Source organism: Xiphias gladius, chromosome 23 (genome assembly GCF_016859285.1).
Source record: "Xiphias gladius isolate SHS-SW01 ecotype Sanya breed wild chromosome 23, ASM1685928v1, whole genome shotgun sequence".
NCBI classification, from domain to species: domain Eukaryota; kingdom Metazoa; phylum Chordata; class Actinopteri; order Istiophoriformes; family Xiphiidae; genus Xiphias; species Xiphias gladius.
The window spans coordinates 7,122,869-7,143,596 of record NC_053422.1 but is presented as its reverse complement, the minus strand read 5'-3'; the positions used below and the strand labels follow the sequence as shown (position 1 = coordinate 7,143,596).

Sequence of the window (20,728 nt, the reverse complement as noted above, 5' to 3'; positions counted from 1 at the left end):
TTCACCGACAACGTCCTGCTTACGTGAGACTCAAGTACCCCGGGACATCAAGTGACCCACATTCTAACCCATGCAAATCCAGTGTGTGTATAATTTTTACATTTATAATTTCCAGCACAAATAATGATTTAATAAAGACTGAGGCCAGAAATTTTGAAAACAATTTCGTCTCGTAGTTCTTTCCGTAATAAGTGTTTAAAAAATCTGTTCCTTCTGTATTCTTTGCTTCTCTATGTGCATTTCTATTATCCCTAATAAAAAAACATGTAAAATATAGAAATATTTTACATATATCTATATATCGTTATATCTATATCTATATTTATCTATATATCGATATATCTATAAATATCTACATCGTTATATATATATAAATAAGGTTATAAATTATATTAAATGATTTTGGAAAACTTTAAATGGGGCACCAATGATTTCAAGGAATTTTATCACTCCATCTAGATGCATTTCACCTAATGCAGATGTATTAATTAATGAATCACATGAAGTGTCTATATAACACTGTTGCCATGTGAACGGGGCTTAATCAGATAACCTTTTTCTATGCTAATCTCCAGCAGTTAACTAGCTTTAAAAAATTCAAAATGATTAAACAAACTATTAAAATAAACTGTTTAAAGCTCAGTTTTGTCTCACTCAGTCTGCTGAGTGCAAACATTTCTTTCTTTCTTTTTTTTTTTTTTTAAATCAGGGTGCCACTTATAGTACTTGTGTCACAGCACGACTCTAACATGAGACAGAAAGTGTGCGTATATGTGTGCATGTATACATGGGTGTGTGTTTTGTGTATGGCAAGCTATCACTGTCAGGTAAAGGCGGTGATATTAAATCATTTCTGCATGAGGAGAAAGAGCATGGGTAGTTTTGTTTTTTCCTTTAAATGTATATACAAATACATCAATGTAGGCACGCAGATATTTAAAAAGGAAAATGATTTAGCATATTATTTTCAGAAAATAACAAAAAATGCATGTGACTTTTCCACATGTGAAATCAGGAATTTCCTGTGCTTTTTAATACGAGAAATTAACGATAAATTAATGTCTTTAGCAGGTGTAGTTTTGGTTCTTTGGGCAAAGCAAGATACGATGTACACCGGTCATGTAATAGATATTATGTAGGAACAGGACGCTGTCTTCTATTGAGATATGCAAGGACCGCTTAGGATCACATGGCCATTCTTACAACTAGTAACCCAATGAGACGGACACTTTAATCAATCAAATTCGTTTTAAAGGTATTCTATCACTGGCAGGGGATTATCTTAAGTGCAAAATCAATGAAGGCTGCTTAGCAGATATCTTCTTTCCCCTTTTTCATTGAAATTCATTGAAATCCAAAAACTTCTTGTTGTGTCATAAATAATCTGTTATGATTGATATAATTGGTTATGTTATGAGCCACCTGCATTTAGAGGCTTGGTTTTAAAAAATATATAATTATTATAATGCAAGAGTAGTAAAAATACACATATTGAACATTTTTAAAAAGTTGTACTAAAAAATATCATCGGCACAGAACTCAACTGAAAGCTCTTTCACTGGTTGAGTCCTCTCTTTTGAAAAATATACTTCAGTTAGTGTTAGTGGTATTTACAAAAATTCAAATGCATCACTTCGGAAAACAACCTCTCTTATTCAGTCTGTGATCTGTGGCCCCAAGTGGATCATTTAGAGCTGCAAACCTACCAGATGACCACTCCGGGTTCCATCGTTAAAAGGTGGGCCTCTTTCGCCTGGACCGCGGACGTTAGCATTTGCAGATGCCACACTCTGCAAATGTGCTGGGGCTTTGGTACTTGTCTGTGTCAAACACTCAGTAGAACAGAGCGAATTAGAATGAAATATGGAGTTCATTTATGAATAAGTGGGGCTGAACGGCCCCTTGTCGGAGCTTCTGCATGCATATTCAGTTGATGGAAACCTTTGGATGGGTCATTTCTCTTAGCTGCTTCATTAAATAGTGAAAGTCAAAAGTGCAATGCCTCCTGACAACATAAAAGACCAAGATATATATAGGTGGAGCAGTGGCAAGGTTAAAATCCAAATGATAAGAAGGGACTTTAGCTCCAAAAATAGTTTTAACAAAAAAAGGGGTTAGAATTTTAAACCACGCAACAACTCACACTGTTCTCTCTACAGAGCAGTTTCAGCATATTGAAATAACATCAGGAACATACCAACATACATTTAAATAAATGAGGTGATTTTGCTTTTTGTAGCTTTAAGATGTGTGGCCAGTAGGATAATCTAGCAGGTATTTTTTATTTTTTCTATAATGCAACTAATTTACACAATGATGGGATCGTTTAACTAACTAATTATAGCCAATCGACAGCAGCTCCTTGAAATTTTCTCAAAGAAACTCCAGAGAAGGTATGCCAAAGAGGCATTGGCTGATGTGTGTGTGTGTGTGTGCGTGTGTGTGTGTGTGTGTGTGTGTGTGTGTGTGTGTGTGTGTGTGTGCGCTCATGCAGTTCTAGAGGTGGAAGGCAGGTAGTGGAGCTCAACAGAGAACCCATTTAAAAGCACACTCTGCTTTGTCTTGTTGTTGGAGCAATGACTGATGCGACGCGGTTTCATGCTCAGCGTGTACAGCAACAGATAACGACTGGAGATGAGCGCTAAGGAGGTGAGGACGGTAAACGCTGGGCCCAACCCCGTGGCGGTTAGGCTCAGCTTTTAGTGACTCCTGAATGTATACAGCGTGTGGGACTAAAGCAGACGCCAGACACTGGAACAGATACGTGGGGTTTGAACTCTGATGGCCTTTTGAAAAGTTAAAAGACTTACTCAGCCCCCCCCCCCCAACCCAAGAGACAAGCTCACTGTGATGAATACTGCCATTAAGAAAATGACTTGTCTCAAATGTCAGGATGTAGGCAGAGTTTTAAGAATAAAAATTGATAGCACATGAACGCAAGACATTTTATATTTTACCATCTCTTTAAATGTTCTTGCCAGGAAAGTGTAATCAACCCTGATTATTTATAACTGTGTGCCACTCTTTGAGATCATCGGTGTCTTAAAAATAATTGGAGGTTTACATTGGATGTTTTATAACAGCGACGGCTCACACTATGATGATGATGAATGATGGATGAATGAATGAATGTCAGCAGCACTCAACATCAGAAAAGTGAATTTTAAAGCTTTACACTAAAACATGTGAAACTGAGAGGGTAAAGTCAATGGGGTGTGAAAAACATATTACTGACTTAAAGCATAGGCTGAAGAAATGCAATGCATTTATATTTAAAAAAACGTGCTGATAGAAGAAATACTGTTGAAAAGCAGCAATGAATGCTATTTTAAAGTAAAGCAGAGGAGATATAAATAATTTTCCAAAATGCAAACTAACCTTTCCGGAAGTTATGGTAAAATAAACAAGAAAGCATTAAATGTTAAAACAGTGTGAAATTAATAACAATGTAGATATGCAGCTGTCTTATATACATTGCCACCATTTGACGCAACAATGATTTGCCCTTTACAAATAGAGAACCTTAATCCTCCATCTCAGGTTTCCAGCATGATCAAATTTGCACTTCAAACCATTGTACCCATTTAATCAGCCATTGTGCACACCCAGTCAACCACTGCAGAATTTCTAAGCAAAATCTCCCACAAAGCTATCTTTGATTATACGCTAGCCCATGGGGAAACTTTATCAAACTCCTCGGCTTCCTGTGGAGACGGACCAGGTGACTAGCAACTACTCAATTGGAAGGCCGAATTCTTTTCCGCATACGACAAGGAACCGTGCCTTTGATTCAAAGAAAGGCCGCTGCGAATGCCTCTCCAGATACCAGCCCCACCAATCGCGCATCCACTTTCTTCCACCAATCAGGGCCTTGTCTCCAGCACCAACAAGAATCCAACCTACTGCTGCTTTTTCTACATAGTGATTCCTTCCCTTTGAAAAAACAATGAAAGCAGGAGCCGCAAACAAATGCGCTTTTTTAAAGATAAAAGAATGAGGTGTGTGCCCCACTCACCCATTTCATTGTCCGATTTATTGTCCATTTCCGTGTCAGTGAGTGTGAGCGCTGAGTTGGAGCGACTGGAGAGGCATGAATTCTGCCCAGACTTTGCCCCCGTTCCCCAAAGAGTCATGGTACGTTCCGGTGATACAGGTTCATGGTTTTCCGTGGCGACCGGTCCTCTGGAGTAGCTACTGAGTGGGTGGGAGCGGCCTGTCTCGGGGCAAAGCGCCAAGCCTCTGCGAGCCGATGGCTCACAGAACCCGAGCTGCCTCAGAGAAAATGTCTGCCCTGTGAATGACAGAAGTTTTAAAGTTAACAAACCGAGCAACAACGTGGTTAATGGCCAAGAGCAGGGCTACTTTAAAAAAAACCTTCCAAAAAAAAACATTTTACCCGTGAGCCTGGGGGAGGGGCAGGGGGCTGTTTGATTAATGCCTGTACAAGCTACTAAACACCCATCAACTTACCACGATGCCCAAAAGCATTTTCTTTAACTCAAATCACAGTCCATCTCTTAAGTCATAAAATAAGATTTTTAACATTAAATGGGTTTAATAGACTTTTAAACCCGAAGAAGATCAACTAAAATCATGGTTCTTGGGTTAATCTACAAATATGAAAAATGAGAGGGAAATGATACCCCCCATTTATTATTTATAGTTTTCAGAAACTGTTTCAGACAAAGCCCGTTTCACAGGAAATCATTACCATAATTTTGTTTTCTCTTCATTTGTAATTACTGGAGGCTCTGGTGTTGACTGGAAATAAAACAATAGCCGGCTATGTGTTCAGACACACTGTAGCTTTTTTTTTTAATGTTTTTTTTTTTTTTTTTTTTTAAACACAAAAGACAGGTATATTGCCAATAAACAAAAATACCACATGCTATCCTCATTAAGAAGTCCCTGAACTAATAAGGATATATTCTCTCTTATCTCTCTCATCTCTTCCACTCACTTAATATGGTCCATTTAAAACCTATATTAAATAGTACAGATATGATGTTTTTTAGCTATATGGTGAGTACCAAACATAGTCCATGTCAAACACGTTTATTTCCGTAATTATCCTAAAACTAAAATTATTTTAGCTAAAACGATTCCATCCCTCCCTTTTTACTTGTTTTATTTGAATGTTTTTTAGATATAAATGCCATTCAGGTAAACTGATCAGAAAACATAAATATTTACCATTTATTCATTCAGTTATAGGAAACCATTGGTTTTGCAAGGTTATTGATCAATAATAATTTCTAAAATTTCAAGGTTAATCACGTCAACATTGTTAAAACACACAAGAACTAAAGATGTCCATGATAACCTGTAGATATCAAAGCTTAATTTAATTTAAAATTCAAGGTCACAATGTGAATGGATTTTATACTTTCCTTGTCCTTTTGTAATATATTTTGTGTTGTTGGAAACTGCAAAAAAAAACAAAACAAAACAAAAAAACCTTTCAAAGCCAGTGTAACACGCCTGAAAATAAAAATGTCTAATAATGTTCAAATGCTCCAGAAAATAGACTTCTTAACATTAAAATCCATACCATTTAAAATGACCCTTAAATGTAGATATTTCCTTACATTATATACACACACACACGCACACACACACAGCTCAATAAGCAGATATAGTATCTACACTCATCTAGGACAAAATAGGCTCTTGTTCCACTTCCGCATGAATCACATCAAATCAAATTTACTGTGACAATGTAAGAAACAGTCGTTAACACTGAATGCCCAGAACTGAAAAAGAAATAGAGAAAACTAGCATTCTTCCCACAACTTCATCATAATCCCATTAATTCTAAAATGGGCACCAATTAGCACCAAGAAAATGTGAGGGAGTAATGGATAGATTTTCTAATTGCAATCTCATGAGCCAAAGGAGTGCCATAAAATAGAATAAACTGCTCAAACTTTTTAATTACAGGAATTATGGCACTTTTCAATAGCCAATTAAAGGAGAGGGTTATTTACCGAGCGTTCTCCCTTCCAACCGAGTCCAGCAGGGTAAGACTATTAAGGTCAGAGTAGCCCAGTGGATCACACCCCATGTGAGTTTCAGGGCTGCCCCCTAATAGTCGTCAAAACGTTAATCGGTGAGAGGAGTCTAAGTCGACCAAGCTTTGATTGGTCGGCTGGTCACAGGAAAAAAAATAAATAAATAATCAAACTCCGCAGAAGGGGGCGACACTCAGTGTGTCGCGGACAGACATCGTTCACACAGCTGGTCCCTGTGGTTACCATTTCGAGAGGGTAAAAGGACGACCCCTGGAAGGTGGCACGCAAACTCTGTAGCCAAACATTCACCTATCATTCGCCGTCCCCAAACACGGCTCATCGTTTCAATCATGTAAGTAGCCTAACGTTAGCCACTTAGCATGGCCACTCGCTCTAACAGTTTTTCTTTTTTTCATTTTAAAGGCTCATTATAAGTTACTGTGTTGGTGTTACAAGCTCATAAGTTATATGATGTTTTTGAAATCTTCATATTCTTTTTCAACCCTGGAGCTCAAACCGTTTTCTGATTTGCTCCCCTCCCCCCATACAAAAAAAATATAAAAATAAAACCCAGAATAAAACAAAACTGTGCTTTTGCCTGACAATATTTAATTGTGTTTACCACTGTCTAATAAACTGGCATCATACTGTTAATTGTTGTCAGACTTAAGTAGAAGATAAAACTGTAAAATGGCAGAATTTAGTAAACACAACAAAAATATCCTGGATTCCATGTTAATTTACTGTTGACGTTTCACTCTGCTAAACATCAGCAAATGAAAATGGATATAAGGATTTCATTGGTTGTTGTACTAACGCACGTCTAACAAACTGGAATCTCAGATGCGTCGACAAAGTTTTCTTCTTCTGATTTTGGAAAATAAGACTATACGATTCAGTTTTGAAGTTAATACAGAGATTTTTTTTTTTTTAAACTAAAAATCCTACTTTTTTATAGCCAGGTCACCAAACTGATACACTCTGATAATGTGAGCGTTAAAGTTAAACGTAACTGTATTGTACTTCTGTGGCAGCCCCCATAACTGCCAAACTTTGCTCATACTATAGAGAGTCATCTGAACAATCCTACTGTGGAACGAGTCGAGTAAACATTGGCTCTTGCTAACCTGGCCTGCTGTACTCTGCGCTTTCCTTGTGGACCATCTCTTTGACTCTGCCTCCGAACAGCATTCGTGAAGGGTCATGGTCAAAGGCCTGGAGCGTCTCGCTGGAGCTGTAGGATTTCTGAGTGGGTACGCGGCAGGCTCCCTCCTCGCGGTCAGCCGAGGAGGCGGTGTAACGACGCTCCAGATCCTTATCTCTCTCGCAGGCCCTCTCTCTGTCTCTCTGGCTCTTGGACAGCGAGCAGAAAGGCCGCTGCTCCCTCACCCGTTCCATGCTGCCTGCATACTCCCTCCCCTTCACCAACAACGCTCTCCTCCCGGGGACGCTTGCCGCTGGATTATTTCTCTCTTTTCACCCCCTCCTTTTCTTCCTCTGGTTATGATTCTCGTCCTGTGCGGATTTCTCCCCAAACTCCCCTCCTCGCTTCTGAACCTTTGACCGTCACTTCTTCAGTCCAGTCAGTCCTCCACCCACTCTACCTAGAGAAAAAGAGAAGAGGAAAGGAAGCAAGGAGCTCAGATAACACTAATCCATCTGCTTCATCTTCAAAAGCACACACTTATCCCCTTCTCGCTGCCCCACCCCCACCGCTACCTCCCCATCCCTGAAACCTCACCCGTGAACTCTTGCCATACACGACTTCCCCCCTTTAAAAGACTGCCTTTTTTTTATTCTGTTTGAGCTTTCATAAATCAAGTCCAAGTTCTGGCTTATGTTGATTTTAAAAGTTGTCCTTCAGACACACATTTTTCACATCAAGCAAAAGCAGTTTTACAATTACTAGTGGTAGTTTCACACACTACTACTCTTTTTAGTTAAACATTTTCAGTTTTTTAGAGGAAGTTGTTTAATTCACCAATGAAGACGATCTAAAATTAACATCCAGTAAGTGTCAATGCTGGTTAAATTACTTATAATTTTGACCCATGATATGCATGTTGACCCAGCGTCCTATTATTTGCACAGAGCAACAATGAAGACGGGAAGAGGACATATTTCAATGAAAAATGCATACCTACTATATATATTTTTTGTGATAGTGAAAAAAGGTAAGGATTAGTAAATAGTATTAAGGCGGTTTTTAAAAGATTTATTAAAAAACACTATTTGTCTCTTACCTCAAGTGGTATCTAGCTATTTGTCCAGGTTTTGAGATAAATGTCTATGAGATTCATGCCTCCGTTCAAACACAAGTGGAGGTGAATGGAACTTCGTTCAAGGTGCTCAGAGCGGTGAAAAGCATAATTTGTCTCTCCAGAAACAGAGGCCCGGTTCTCAAGACAATCCACAGTACATGCGGTCAACAGCTTTCATAGGGATCTGTGGATTAGCCGGAGCAAATGAGAAGAAAACTACCTGCATGACTGGACACCGCCAGAGGTAAGTGAAAAAAATACACTTTTTGGTTTTTGGGGGGTTTTTTTTGGGTGAACTGACACTTTAAAATACTGCATAGCTCAAGTAAACTCTACATTTGCTTGCTAATACCGTATGCAGGTAGACGATCCACACAATTTTTAGTGATATGACATATTTCTATCAAAAGGCAAACCTGTACGTTGCTTTTTGATTTATCACTCGATGACACTGCCCCTGACCCAGTTGTACTACCCGACCTCTCTGACCGCAGCACAGAGCGAATATGTGCCTCGCATTAAAAACACGACTTGGCTCTGCACTCACAAAAATTGGATGTGCCGGTGTTAAAGTCCTTAACTTGTTGAAAATTCAAAGAACACTCTCCCACAGGTGGGGATGGTGCTCTGAAATGTGGACAAGGGGAATGTGAATATGTGACTAATCTGCGAAAAAAAAAAAAAAAAAAAACCTTCAGTGGAATGTGGATGGGAGCTCCAGTGTGTCAGAAGTGTTCATTACTAGCCATTTTCCACTGCCTGCTGACACACACACACACACACACACACACACACACACACACACACACACACCCACACATTCACAAATGTCACACACATCGCACTTTCATTTCTCTCTTGGCTGAGCTGTAAGGCTAGAGTATCAGACTCCTTCTTTCCCCAAATGAGATCCACTTCGTTTCACATCAACCATCAAAAACTTCCAGTGAAGACAGGATAGTGTACTGTCGCGCCGCAAGATAGCACCAGCCCCGGAGAGGCTTCCCCAAAAACTGAAGCAGTCGCAGACGGAGTACAGGAGGCAGGGATAATGAAAATTGTGAGCTCTTCTAGGCGTCTTTGACTTTTTTTTTTTTTCCCCCCCTTTCTCTTAGAGTTGCCGGATAACATTCTGTTCCCCGATGGGCTGAGATGCAATCAGTGACACACTCTCTTGTAACCCTGACACTCAACTCTGAACACTACCCCCCCCACACACACACACACTTGTTTTACGACGCCACGGGACATCTCACTCACATCTCATCACTTTCAGGAAATAGTACACACCCGTCCAGATTGGCAGATTAATGTAAAGGATGAGTGCAAGCAGGCCGCCCAGAAGCCTCCCTGATTACGATCCCCCTCTTCTTTATGGACTTGTAAAGAGGTTTGCTGTCTGAAAAACAGCTAATGCTACAAGTCCTACCCACTGAGCCACAAGCCTCCACTATAGGAAGAATTAGATTTGTGTCCTAATCGGTAGAAAAACCCCTGAGTGACCGGGCATGTCGCCATGTAAACGTCCCTATTTTACTCTGAGGACCTGAAGATGTCATCTTTTTGACAGTTCGTCAAATTATAAAATCTTTTGCTAAATCCATGTTCCTGTTTTCATAACTTGTCCGGTATCGCTCACTTCTGCGTTCCCTTTTAGACTCGATCATGCAGTGGAATCAGGACAGGCAGTCACCCATGACCGCTCGGTGGAATAGTCGACACTGCAAAATTAGTGTCACGCAGAGGTCCTCTGGCGAGCCAGTGAGGCAAGGAAAAAGACAGTTCATGATCTACGCAGCGCAGCTCCACACACGTCCCAACGACTCCCATGCCAGTTGAGTACGGGCCCCCCGACGCCCGATACTGTCCTACACCTCTGCACTTCTTCGAAGCATAAACCATAAACCATCTGTATAATATGGTGTGAAGAAACGTGTCCAAGTCAATTGGCTCTTCAGTGCAGTTGGAGAAGTTTCAAGGATCTAAGTGGGATTTACTTGTTTCATGTCTGATGTTCAGTATGCTATTCATCAGAGATGAGAGAGGGTATGTTTTATGCTTCCAACTTGAGGATCTGGAAGGGATGACCAAAGGCGATACCAACCGTTTTAAGATGTCTTGGAACCAGTAGTTTGTTTTTATACAAAAAATAATTAGACATTTTTCAAATGACATCCAGTACATTATTCATCAAAATCACAAAAGGAAAATACATTTTTTTAAGGCTTCAAGCAAGGTGCTGATCTGATAAGTCAGGTGATTAGTGCTGAAACAAATAATCAATTAATTGATTTGTCAGTTGTCAGAGAATTAATAAACGACTTGCTAAATATTAAAGTCATTTATCAAGGAAATATTCCAATAATTCCCTGGTTCCAGCTACTCCGGTGTGAGAATTTGCAGGATTAATCAGGTGTATATCATCATCAATGGAGGATCTTTAGGCTTTGAACCATTGGTCGGACAAAAACAAGCAATCTGACATCACCACCTTGGGCTCTGGGAACTTCTGGTGGGTGTTTTCTTTTTTAAAATCATGAAAAGAATGAAAATAGTCGTTAGTTGCAGTCCTACAATTACACAGTCTTGCATCAGAAAACTAACTGAACGCAGTTTTGATAATCATTTAAAGCCCCTGAAAACTTGGCTTCGAATCTTAACTATTTCTCTATAACATTGCATACTTGTGACTAAATAAAAAAGAAAAATATCTTTATGTATTATTATCATTTAAAAACCCAGTTAATCTGATTCATCAAGACTGTGTGGGTTTTGATCAGCTAAATCCTGATTGGTGCATGGAAGCACATGATGTCACATCTTTCCACCTGAGTCCCACCCGCTTCAAACCAGTTAGGAGAGCACAATGAAATCTCTGCTGAAACAAACCAAGCCATTTTAACTTTAGCAGAAAACGTTGTGTTCCCGTAGCGAACCATTATTCATAGTAGGCTGTAACTGACTGAGAAAATACCTTTTTAATACCTTTAAAGATTTATCATTTCCATCATCTTTTGGACTATTTGTTGGACAAAACAAGCAATTTGAAGGCAGCACCTTGAGCTACAAGAAATTCTAATCAGCAACTATTTTCTGACCATTCAACCAAATGATTAATTTAAAAAGCTAGAACACCTCCGCCAAGGCCAATGTCAAACAACATACACCAACAAACAACAAATGATCTGGATCTGCCCCAAAATGTAATGGGCTCCTCCCTGGCCTATGCCCCATCCCTCCACCAAGTTTGGCGCGAATTAGTTCAGCAATTGCTGCGCAATCCTGCTGAAAAATAAACAAACCGACAAACAAACCAATAAACAGACACAGGTGAAAACACGACCTCCTTGGCGGAGTTAAAAAGTCATCGACTATGAAAAATTATCTCTTGGAAGTGATAAAGAGTTCTGGGAAAAACTAATTTAATAAACAAATACACTGTCTTAGCTGAGTTGGCACTTCAGCGCACAAAGCATTTTGCAAAACAGGAGTAGCCGCTGCTGACCAGAATGCTGAAATGGCAACTCTCGACTGAGCCTTTGTTCGGTAATTATATTTCCGCGGGGCTGCTGTACATATCAGCTCAGATCTCCCTGTCGGTGACCTCTGTAAATAACGGTAATAAAGAGCGTACTTGTCGTCGCTGGTGTGTTCCTCCAAGACAATCCGCCTGTCACCAAGTGGCCCAGACCGTCCCACTACCTCCCCCCTTCTCATCTTGCTGTTGGCCATTTGCCGGAGCACAGATCAGACGGCTCTCAGCCATGGGGAGTGGTGAGAGTGGCTGATGGAGCTGGTGGAGATCAGGGCTCGCTCCCTTTAACACAGCCGGCACCTCCAACAATAGCCGCCTCTGACAGCTTTGCATAATTCATCTTGTCGAGTCTCTCTCCTTTTCCTCCTTGACGCTCCTCTCTCCCTCTCCTCTTTCAGTTTCTCTTCAGTTCTTCTTTTTGTTTTGTTTTTTTCGTGCCTCCCGGCACTAGGAGAAGGGGAGAGGAAAGAACCAGGGCAGTGTTCCATCAGATGCTGCCTGTTTCCCCCTGACACCAGTGATTTTGGAGACACAGAAGTGTTTGTCTGCAGCACGTTGCCCAGACTCTGTGAATTCTGGAAGCCATCTGAACCAGATTGTGTTCGTTCTTTATCGAGGCTCGATGCCTAAATCCCTTGCTGCAACATGAAGTGGGGAACTATTGCCTAAAAATACACGACAATCAGAGTCAAGATGATCTATTTTTGATTGGCTGATCTTTCTATATGGGAGTTTCTAGGGGTTCTGATCAACTACTGCTAAGTTTCCTCGTTGTTAAATTGAGTCGTGTGGTCCTACATAGAAATTACTGTCATTTTCTTAATCTTTTAAAATGTATACACAATCATCCACCGTTTGAGAGAATGTCAGATAAAGAGACGGAGAGAGAAAGTGACCAAGAGGGAAAAAAAGAGCAAACAATATCATGACAGCATTTACCGGCAATTAAATTTCTGTGGCAGCTATATCCTTAGCGTTCCTGGTGACGGATGAGCTTGCTGCACAGAGTGGGACTCTCCGGAAAGATGACGAAATCCCGCTCCATGCTGAGTCTCTATTCTCAGTGTATGATGCAGAGTACTCACAAGTGGAATACAGTGATGCAAATCTCTGATGCAGCCACTTCAGATTATTCCAAACACACACTGAGCTTGAAGCCTTATCCCTCATAGTTTCAGCACATTTAGAAGACAAACAAACTACTGTGATTATGAACAACAAAGCACCAAAAAGCTTTGGTGAACTCAATGTTTTGTTTTGGTTTTTTTTCACGGTAATTGTCTGTCCCTGGTAAATCATTGCGGTCAACGCCTAATCCTAACCATTTCATTGTTCGCTTTTTTTTTGTCCGTGTGAATTAAATAATAAAAAAAGGCATCTGCTAGTGCCAGGATACAACATAATAAGCTGAGCAGGGATGTTTACAAATCCCCCAAATAACCCTTCACCAGTGACAGTGTGAGTTATATATTCATTGAATCTTTAGTGGGAAAAGCGCAAGCACAGCCAAATTCATTTTTTAAAATGTAATTGTTAGGTGTGGACAGCTGGAATATAAAATAAGCAGGATTTTATAATGTTTCCTCCGCAGTATCTCCCTCTGTCTCGAATGCTAATAGCAGATTATTCAGTCCATTCACACATACAGTCTCGAGCATTTAGCTGTATCCAAGGCTACTAGTATTGAACCCAGCTCTTATCAAAATAGGTGCTCCCTTCCATATCACACACCCAATTACACCAGACGGCCTTAATTCAATGGGCCACAGTTTGCTATTCTCTCAAATTGGTATCGCTGCAGTGTTATTTCACATGGGTGATCTAAGGAAGAAATGACGTTCATGTACATTCACTTAATTGGGAATCTCGCAAGAAGGTGTCAACAATTGTCATCTAATGCTTACTCATAATGAATTGACTGCATGGTGTACAAAAATAAAATCAACACCACAGAGGTGGCAATTTACAGAGAAATCCGTGATCAACCCATTGTTACGGAAATAAATTAAATTGCAGTGATACTGTAACTGCATTGTAATGAAGCTACAGAGCAGACACAGCGCCCCGGAGGGTGATTGAAAGAACGAAATTCATGTCGTAATCTGTCCACAACATATCTGGTAAACGAAAGAAATAACTTGACCTTAAAGGATCCTGAGGAAAAAAAAAAAAAAGGAGGAATTATTGCAGGTATCTCGTTTATTTACATCACCAGCAGTGCTCTTTTAATTACAAATTCTCCATCAAGTATCAGTCTTGCTTGACGGCCTAATCTAGACATCTGGAGATGTTATTGTAGCACTGCTATAAACCATCACCAGAGCACTCAGAGAGTGGTTGACAGTCATTACTCCAACTACATTTGAAATGCTCGGAGCATACAAACCTGGCTACCGGATAAAAATTCTAATGCAGAGGGGATATCTAAAGTGCTGACATCGGGTGGCATTAAAATGCATCTCACATGATTGTACGACAAAATAACCCGCCCTGTTTTTGCATGTGGAGGGGGAGATGGAGAACACAGCAATCACAGAGTAGCTGCGGAAAACCTAAGAGCGCGAGGAGCAGCTTCAATGCTGTGTAATGGGAATGCAATACTCCAGTGCTGCCACGGCTGCTCGAAAATATGAAATCTGACCACACACAAACTTTGACCTGCTCTTGTAGTTGTGCGTCCACATCATTTTTACAAAGAGGAATCCAAATACACACATTTATAATATGAAGTCAGAAGAAATACAAATTGCGTGCCCACAGTGAATACTATTTTTGCACTTTACAGAGAATAATCTATTGACTGTGTTTTATCTTTAGGCACATGGTGCCACATAAACCACACAATACATAAAGAAACTGGGGGGTTTTATTCTCTAGTTGTCAGCGTTTTAAGGAGTATGTAGGTCATGATGGCACACTATCAGAATACTAAGAGACTGCAGGCCTTATTAAAGAAACATCAATCTGAAAATTCACCAACATCGCACTGGTTTCTCTTCTTCCAGGGGTGAAACTTGGAGAGCCTGAAGCCTGTAGCGATTGGCTGAGACCAACTTTAGAATGCGCACTGCTCTCCAGTGGAAGTCAAAGATTGCTGACCTGTATACTATTACTCTGACTCTGAGGCGCCAGTTTTACACTCCTTGATGGTCTGATATTCAATATTTTCTTCTTTCTCACCCTGCTGACAATAAACCGAGAGAGGAAGTGTTGCTGTCTGGCTTTCCACATGAGCCAGCGCCTCCGCCTTGTCCTCATCATCGCTCTCCATCACCCCCCAGACCTGCGGCTTTCAGCATCGCAGAGGTCGCATCAACTGAATTATTGAGGCCGTCAAGCAGCCCCATCGAAAAGCGTAGCTGACGCCCAACTTCCCACTGGGCTGTCCAGGGGCCACAAAAGACCCGAGGCCCTTGGCGGGCTGACGCTGTTCTGGAGAACCACCTACGGGGCTACTACTGCCTAGTGCAATTATAGCAAAACCGCAAAAGAAATCTGTCTTTAGGATTTTGGCGAGTGAAGGCACCGTAACGGGCAAAACAAAAAAGTTTTAACCTGTAAATAATAAAAGTACTTGTCTCATCAATATTTTAATGTGAACCGGACAATGTTTAATGATAACTTATAAGGAAAATCTCCCCATGTGTAGTAGCAACCGACAGAAAGCGTGTGCCGTGTAATGTCCCTTAAACATGTAACATTTCCGTGACTTTGAATGTAATGTCTGTATTTCACGAAGGCTAAACCTAGACATGGCGCAGGTATTCACTCGGGCCAATTTTCACAAGCTGAGAGCACAATGCATTTCTATTTTGTTCTCCCTATGACAGAACTGAGCACGTTTCTGTTTGGCTCTCCCCGCCAGCCTCGGCCCGGAGCACAGGGGAGAGTTGTACTCTGACAGAGTCAGGCCCACTCCTCAATCTTGCCAATTGGTCTTGACCCAGAAAGTCCAGCAGAGCATGCTGAGCCATAAATGTTAATCTGTAGGTTACAACAGTGTGAAGCGGTGCTGCTCCCAGAGCTGGACCAGCAGGACAGCATCCTGTGGCTAATCGCGGGTGTCTTTCATCTCAGCCTACTTTGGCCATAGAGCGGCAGTAAATGTTTGAAACAAAACCAAGAGCCGTCATGCTTGAATATTTGTTTTCCTTGATTTCAAGTAACCCTAAAGAATGGCTCCCACTTCGCCATAAACAATTACCAGATCAGCTGTTGTATCCACGAACACCTACGCACGTACATTACTGCTGGCGTATCTCCATGTTTGCTCGCAACGAGATGCGAGAGTCGGTTTATGTTATGCACGACACGTTAGGTCGTGCCGTGAGTCTACAACAGCCATGGAGCGGGTACAGTAGCTGCTCCCTTGGGAACACTCCTTTCCAATTAAAATGCAATGTCAGGTATCGCATTATGCTGAAGAGATATCCGAGATAGGAAATACTATGTAAGTGCATCTTTAGGCTAATGGAAAACTCCATTTATACTCTTAGCTGTGGCTCGAACTCTTTGAGGCAGCCATATTTTAATATTAAAAAATGTTTATAAACTGGGGGAAGAATATAAAGTAGTATATCTGTAATATATAACGCAATCTCACAGCACATCATCGTGGCTTCAGAGACAGCATAAAGCATATGTAGTCCTAAAAGTGCTCACATCCACACTATGTTTGTTTTTTTTGTAAGTGGTGTCTTTTTTTCCCCCCCCATCTCTCTCGTGCAACACACAATCTAGTTAAGGACCACAGTGGTAATGCATCAAGTCCTGTCACTAAATATCCCTACTCTAAGCACATTTCAAAAACATGCAATCCCCCCCCCCCACCAAAATCACATTGCTGCACCGAACCCAAAAAAAAAAAAAAAATCCTCTGACCTAAGGTCATTAAAAGCAAATATGTGTGTCTGTCTGCTGGTGGCGGCTTCGCCATCCCGGAGCCTGGCTTCTTCACATTTCTGAAGATCCTAAATACACCACGACGTGCTTTACTTTCACGCCAACTATTAATCATGATGTCTAGTTATTCTCACGGGAGGAAGGAGAAAACGCAGTGAGAGAGAAAACAGGTCAAAGAGAGTGCGGCAGACAATAGTCAGCCAGGCTGTGTGTTAATAGTAACAGATTAGAGGGCAGCAATTATATAATGTAAATATGACATGGAACCGATCCATCGAGCTCAGGGAACTGTGGGTGGTTTGTCAGGCTGCATTAACCTTCACATGTTTGCTCTGATGTGTTGAAACAGGCGACGCGGCCATCCTGTTTGCCATATCAAATGTTGTAATTCATAAGGTCATCTTCTGAGCCACCGTCCGCATCCACAAGCAACAAGACGCCGGTCTGCGCATCGCCTCCCCTTCCATACCTCAGACCTTAGAGGAGTCATTTTTACGGAGGAAGAGGAGTCACCTTGATTGCCCCATAACAATCTATAAAACTGTTTAGGGCCAGTATTCAAGCCGGCATTATCCCTAAAGGAGGCAGTTCTCATCACACAGAATATTAAATTCTTCACAGGAATAATGAAAGGGGAAATTACTTAAGGATGGGGACACGGAGTGGCAGTGTGTTGTGCACGGAGTTCTCCTAATATTTCCGCATTGATTAGATTATTTTCAGCTACAAGCGTAGTAAAAAAAAAAAATCACCTTGAGAACATCCCGCTCTCGGCTGCATCAGAAATTGCAGTCACCTGCTTTGATTAGTGGGATTAAAGGGCAATGAAGTTGGAAGCTGAGGCATTAGGCTAAAGCCTTAATAAGGAATCACAGCAGAAAGCCCAAGTGCCTCAGTGCTTCATTGTGGCACGGTGTATAACAGACAACTACACTGGTGTATTTATTTTTCTCCGCAGAGCTGTGGAAAAGGTGTCGACAGCCTGGGTATTCAACGGGGCGCCGTCGCACTCCAGGTGTGCTCTGTTGTGTGTAACACAACGCACTTGTTCCATCGGGACCCCGGGGCAGTCGACAGAGCACCGGTGCCACACATTTGTGATATCTGATTCAAGAAAGTCCATTTGAATATTTATCGGTGCCTTGGAAAAAGATAATGGAAACTGTACTCGTGTTCTCGTGCCCTACTAGAAGAAGCACATGTTCAATATCACCCAATAAGTGTCAGTGTAATGCTTTTACAGGCTGGCACAAGGAAGACAGACTGTTTCTCTGGTACTGTGGAGTCGGGGGTTTTTTTTTATTTTTTTTTTATTGTTCTACTGTGGCCCACGACACAGCTAAAGGCTGACTGAGATGAGAATATCGATCACCTGAAAACAAATTTTTTCACAATAGCCCTGCCACTTTACACCTCACAAAACTCAAACGCTACGATAATAGAAGTACATGTTATGATTTCGAGGGTGGGAGTAAGGGGGGGGGGGGGCGCTTACTTTTTTGCTTACTTTACTATTTCAGTCCTTCTGAAAAGGAAGAGTGGGAAATAGAAAATGGCCTCAACCGCTGCCGTTCTTCAACAGCACTCAAGACAACAGCCATAAATCAGTTTAGATGGACTGATATACGCGTCCTTCTGGGGTGGAGTGGACTCAGCTGAGCGTGTTTGCAGATTGCGTGGAGCCTCGTCCGTGCCAGAGCCCAACCAGATCGTTTCTCCCCGGCTCACGCCAGGCACTGGGACGAGTCCCCATGTTGTATACCTGAGACACAACGACGGGGGGGCACTAGCTGTCGTTTCAACCGCTCCGTTTCATTAACAGCACTTCCTAAGGCTCCTCAAATTATCCCTTGACAAAAAAACAAAAAATCACAAATTACACATCAGGAAACCGCCCCTCTCCTAATGCCGAAAACAGAACCCTAGAAGTTGCGGCTTCTGCAGGCACACGTCTGACCCAGGAGGTTTTGAATCCCTGTACCGAGCACAACCCTCCTACAGGCCCCCCTTTCAAATTCATTCAGAGGGCTCTGGTGAAGTTTCTCCACCTCCTGCACCTGAGGCTGAAACCACAGATTTGGTACAGTTTAGCAAGTGTGTGCGTGTGTGAGAGAGAGAGAGCGAGAGAGAGAGAGAGAGAAAGATCATCGGCACTCGAATTATTAGTGGATTGAGCGGGCTATCTCTGCTGGTGATTTACGGCCCCGTGTAAGGCTTTCCGGCTTTTATATAGCATTTTACGTGTAGATAAAAATCGCCTTTTGGAGCAAAGCCATCCCACCGTGTCAGCTCTCGGTCAGGGGTCTTAAGGAGGACACTGGTGTGAGGGCTGATGGAGACTGAGAGGAAGATCATGTTCTCACTGTCATCACTAATTAAAAAAAAACCGGGTTTAATAACCCACACAAAGCTGCAACACCATCTTCTCATTCTATTTCCTGTACCACTTTTTTTTCCCCCCAACATGACATTTAAAACGACCCGAGACCTGCGAAAGCCTCTGAAAGCAGAAAACGATAACAAATGACACTTTTCCAAAGCACGGCAGGTGACTTTTACAAACTGCATCTCTCTGGATGCTGAACTTGAGGCTATGATGAATTTCCCCCAACTGGAGCTGTTCAGAAACGCATACGTCTTGCTCGACACTTGTGCTCATTACCAAAAAAAAAAAATCCGCAGGGTTTGGGTCAAAGCATGATCCAATTCATCGTATCAAGAGACGGACAGGGGGAAACGGGCTCGGGAGCCCGGCTCCAAATCTTGTCCGGGGACCCTGGATATTGCAGCACAGCGTGCGGACCAAATTGGACCCCGCTACCGAACAAGCGCCAAAGATTCTGCCATTTATCTAAATTAGGCGCGGTTGACAGTCACCCAGAGCCAAGGCGAATTATGAAATACTAACAGCGCACTGACCTGCGTGAAGCCTCGTGCCAGCCCGTCGGAGGCGGCGGCGCATAAAGTTCCAGCGGTGCGCGTTAGTCCAAACTTGCGGGCGGCGGCGGGCGGAGTGCCTCGCGGTGTCCGCCTCGCGAAAGCCGCGTGCGCGAGTCGACACCGTCGTAATTGTTCGTCGCAGACGCCGCTTCCAGGTCTCCACAGGAAAAAAAAAAAAGAAAAACCCCTTCGGCTTGGCTGCACGTCGAAGCCGCCCGCGCACGGTTCGGAACGGTCGTGCGAGAGGCGGCCACGCTGCGCTGCGTAGGGGCGTCGGGGGGCAAGGGGAGCTTCCGCTGCCAGCGCCGTGCGAAACGCCGTCTCCGCTCAGAGATCCTCCGAGTCCTCTCAGTGGCCCCGCGCGGCCGGCGCTTCCAACGTTACAGCTGTCCCCTACCGGGAAGTAACGCAGTCACGCGGCAGCGGCGCAGGATGGGCTGTTTTTTTTTCTTTAAAAAAAAAACAGCAACAACTGAAAAGTGGCCCGGTGAGGATGCGGAGGCTCGCCAGCCGCTCGGCCGCTCTTTGTCCAACGTGCACTTGTCAGCTGATGGACTGCGCATCCCGTCGCTTCCCCTCGGCGTCGCCTCCGGTCTGCCTATCAGCACCGCGGTAGTGATGTAGCTCGTAAACAAAAAGGAGGGTCGACTAGGACCTCCGGCCGAGGAGCAGCATGCAGACAGCTCTACGTGGGAACAACACTAGTTCCACCATTAGAAGAAAATACATATCTAGATATATGTGTATATACTCCGTTTACCTCGGAGTCGGGACCCTATAGAACTTAGACCGCATCAGCGGGACCCCCCCCCCATAAGACAAGGTCAAGTTTTTGGTCAGTTTCGAGCTGGACACATGTCTCCATAAATTCAATGTGAAGCAGAGCCGAAGTGGATTTTCCGACGAGCCCCGAGGAGCATCCTCTCGGCCCACCTGTCCCTCGGCTCGCGCTCTCCTCCTCTCTTTTCTACCAAGACGCCGCTCATTCGAGCTCACCTATGGCCGCGCGCGCCGCCACGCAATTGGCCCGCTCTCAAGTCCCAAGTCAATTTTTTTTTTTTCCCCCTCACCTGCGGTGT

General features: G+C 42.6%; 1 protein-coding gene across 1 annotated transcript in view; it reads right to left on the bottom strand.

Moving 5' to 3' along the window:
- Positions 1-19,973, bottom strand: part of si:dkey-237h12.3 (teneurin-3) — a 145,524-nt gene extending 125,551 nt beyond the window's left edge. The window contains exons 1-3 of the mRNA XM_040120290.1: positions 19,629-19,973; positions 7,139-7,615; positions 4,016-4,291 (exon numbers count right to left, since the gene is read on the bottom strand). Coding sequence (XP_039976224.1) covers positions 4,016-4,291; positions 7,139-7,409 — 547 coding nt within the window. The 5' untranslated portion in view covers positions 7,410-7,615; positions 19,629-19,973. The remainder of the gene's footprint in view (positions 1-4,015; positions 4,292-7,138; positions 7,616-19,628) is intronic.
- Between the last annotated feature and the right edge of the window lie 755 nt (positions 19,974-20,728).